Below are 3,135 nucleotides of genomic sequence, written 5' to 3'. Positions count from 1 at the left end.
CTCAAGTATTGGACTGCATGCATTTATAACATTCTCCCACAGTGTTACGTGTCGTTTAGTGTATTCCATCTCGTGGGTATGCATGTGTTTCCCCTGAAAAGCTGAAACAATGAAAGATAAGAAAATAATAGAGAATGGTATGTTCAGCATGGAGGGAAAAGAAATTGCACAAACTCAACATAAGTGCGGTGGCAAAAAACATCAAACGCATTGAAATTCACATAAAAAACATTATTCCTTACCAATATATGTAACAAACACAAACAGCGTGGTACAAAGCAATTCCATTCGTCGGGTGACATAATAAAATTGGCCACCACCCCCCTTTTCAAAAAAAAAATTAAAAACACAATAAGAGTAAGCACCCTCAAAATCCCTTATCCTTCACGTACGAACCCCCCACTCTTTCAAAATATTTAACAACGCAGCCCTTAGGTGCTAATTCCTCATTAGTTTGCTCTACTTGGGGAGATACTTCAAGCGCGACTTCCATGGTAAAACGTATGCTCTCCATTGGGTGGGTGGAGAATGTGAGTTGTTTCATTCTCCATTTACCTCCATTCTCCTTGCATGAGATCGCATCAAAATAATACTTGTGTAAGAAGGAATACCTCTGAAGTGACTGGTAGCATTTCTAATGCGTAATTAACCCTTAGAATAGAATGGGGAAAGACAATTGTAGAACCCCCTCAAAGTGAAAAAAAAAGACAAGCATTTCCAAGGAGAACTCTGTTGCAGCATAAACTAACATACAATAGCATACACCTATTGCTTGTCAGAATACTTCAGTTGTCATCGCAATGAAGATGTTAATGCATTATTCAATGTAATAAGGAAATAGATGAAGATATCAAAGTATGATAAAAGATGGACTTACAGCATTCATTACAAAGATGTCAATTAAAAAAAAGGAAGAGGAAAGGTGAAAGAAATATTATTACCCCTTTAACAATTCCCTACATTGAAAATAAAGAGTGAGTGAAATATATTCATTCTGACTAGATACGTTACCGTACTGTCTTCACCCACATTTTAAATCACAGAACTTTTTGCATTACGACAGATACTACGCATATGTAAATCATTCATATCTGAAAAACAACTACTAATTGCAGGGCCTGATACCATTCTTGATAAAGCAAATGCTAAAAGAAATGCAAACTAGGAACCACTCCTACATTTTTGAGTAATCTTTCCCATATGCCTCCGCGAACCGCTTCAAAATCCAATCAACAGCCCGCACTGGAGGGTACCTTGGTGGATTCTCTTCCGAGTGACAGTTGTCGAGGCACTTGACGATGACATTCGGATTGGGATTGCAAAAGAAAGGCATGGAGTACCGTTCCTTGTCTGTGGCTACCACACGATGCTTTGTGGAACGGTATTGGCCATTGGTCCACATCTCCATCATGTCTCCAAGGTTGACAACAAAACTTCCTTCAACAGGTGGCACATCCATCAGCTCTCCGGAACTATCACGTACTTGCAAGCCACCTGAAGCGTCTTGATAGAGTAACGTCATAACACCGAAATCGCTGTGCTCAATGAGCAAAGTAGTTTCTTCTTTCGTTTGAGATAAGGGAACGTAGTGCTTTATATTCAATTCACAAAGGGGATCCATAAACTTGGAGTCGAAGAAATCTTCCTGCAAACCGATAGCTTGCGCCATAGCGCGCAGGAGGACAAGCGCAAGTGCCCACATATCGCGGTAATGACCTTCCATACCCTCCATCCATCCCCTCACTTGAGTGGGGTGGATATTCGGTCCTCGGAGCGGTTTGCCTGCCATGACGTCTGGATGGTGCTTAGGAAGATGGTATCCCGTCGTAAAGGTCTCGTACGTGTAAACCTTCCCTACATCAGCTTCCTCTACTCCAGGGGCAGTGTAACCACGATAAAGTCTACCCTTGCGAACGTCCAATTTGAGCTTCTCCTCCATAGGAAGAGAGAAAAAAGTATCAGCTAACTTAAGTACTTTGTCAATCTGCTCCTGCTGAATCGGATGTCCCACAATGTAGAAGAAGCCCCATGTCCTGCATGCATTATCAATCTGCTTGGAGACCCTTTCCTTTTCTGCGGATTCGCCACCAAATAGGGGCGAAACATCAATAACAGGAAGCGAGGCGCGTGTCATGGTTTCTAAATTACACACTGTTGCTTTCTTGTAATATATATATATGTACCGTTTTGTGCCTAATAATTGGAAGGGTTCCGCTTCAACAGCCGGCGTAAATACAAAAATTAGGATAAAGGAGGACTTACCAGTAATATCTCAGGGGAATAAACAAGACAAAAAAAAGCACACAACAGAATGATACGAATTACAAGCTGTCAAGAGAGCAACAGTTTAAACAAACTAGTTGACATGTTGTTCACTACGTGACAATATACTGCTCACGTTAACACAATGATGCCATAGTGGAAGCACTGATACAGAACCCTAAGAAATATAAGGTTTTATAGTTCCAGTGATACCACACTGGAGTGCACTGCTACAATAGCACAGAGCAACGTATCAGTTCCGATGTTCAGCAAGTTAACAGTAGCAAATCACACACATCAGAGTTCATTTTAATACATTTAAACTGGTACGAATTACATAATTTTATTCACCTGTCCCCGCTTCCTTGACGTCGGCAACCAATTTTTTTAACTTGGTTTTGCTTTTCTATTTGTACTACCGCTACCCTTCACATCTTATTTGACGCCACAATTGCTTCTACTATTTTGCTTTCACTACTTGCTCCCTTCACAACCATTCCTTTCCTTCCCTCGCTTCCTCAGTCATACTAAATGAAATGAGGATGAGATTTGATGATCCTTCCTGCCAACGCTTCACCTTTCCCAGTGGTCGATACTTCAGCTACCCAAACAGCTTGTCTCTCACTTGTTTCTGCACCCAACTCAATAGTAGCGTTTCTTGTAATATATTGGGTATTCGAGTCCCTTGCTCCATCGCACCACTACATCATTTTCCCTTAGTGCGTCCCACGATTTACGTACCTACAACCATTTAGTCATTCCTTTCTCTAATCTCTTAAAACATTTCAACATTAACTACTTAGCATCCATTGTTAAAGTTTTCACTCACAGCAAATGCACCCGGCCATTACTGCCTTCTCACCTATTGGATGT

At 41.1% G+C, this 3,135-nt stretch overlaps 1 protein-coding gene across 1 annotated transcript; it reads right to left on the bottom strand.

Moving 5' to 3' along the window:
* Nucleotides 1–1,174: 1,174 nt before the first annotated feature.
* TEOVI_000473700 (iron/ascorbate oxidoreductase family protein, putative) lies at nt 1,175–2,134 on the bottom strand (the record flags this gene model as incomplete). Its single annotated transcript, XM_067223865.1, has 1 exon — nt 1,175–2,134. The coding sequence occupies one exon, from the start codon at nt 2,132–2,134 to the stop codon at nt 1,175–1,177; it is 960 nt and encodes a 319-aa protein (XP_067079966.1).
* Between the last annotated feature and the right edge of the window lie 1,001 nt (nt 2,135–3,135).

This window comes from Trypanosoma equiperdum, assembly GCF_001457755.1.
Source record: "Trypanosoma equiperdum strain OVI genome assembly, contig: ctg_1996, whole genome shotgun sequence".
Taxonomy (NCBI): domain Eukaryota; phylum Euglenozoa; class Kinetoplastea; order Trypanosomatida; family Trypanosomatidae; genus Trypanosoma; species Trypanosoma equiperdum.
Note: the sequence above shows the minus strand (reverse complement) of the source record. Positions and strands in the feature narration are given on the sequence as shown.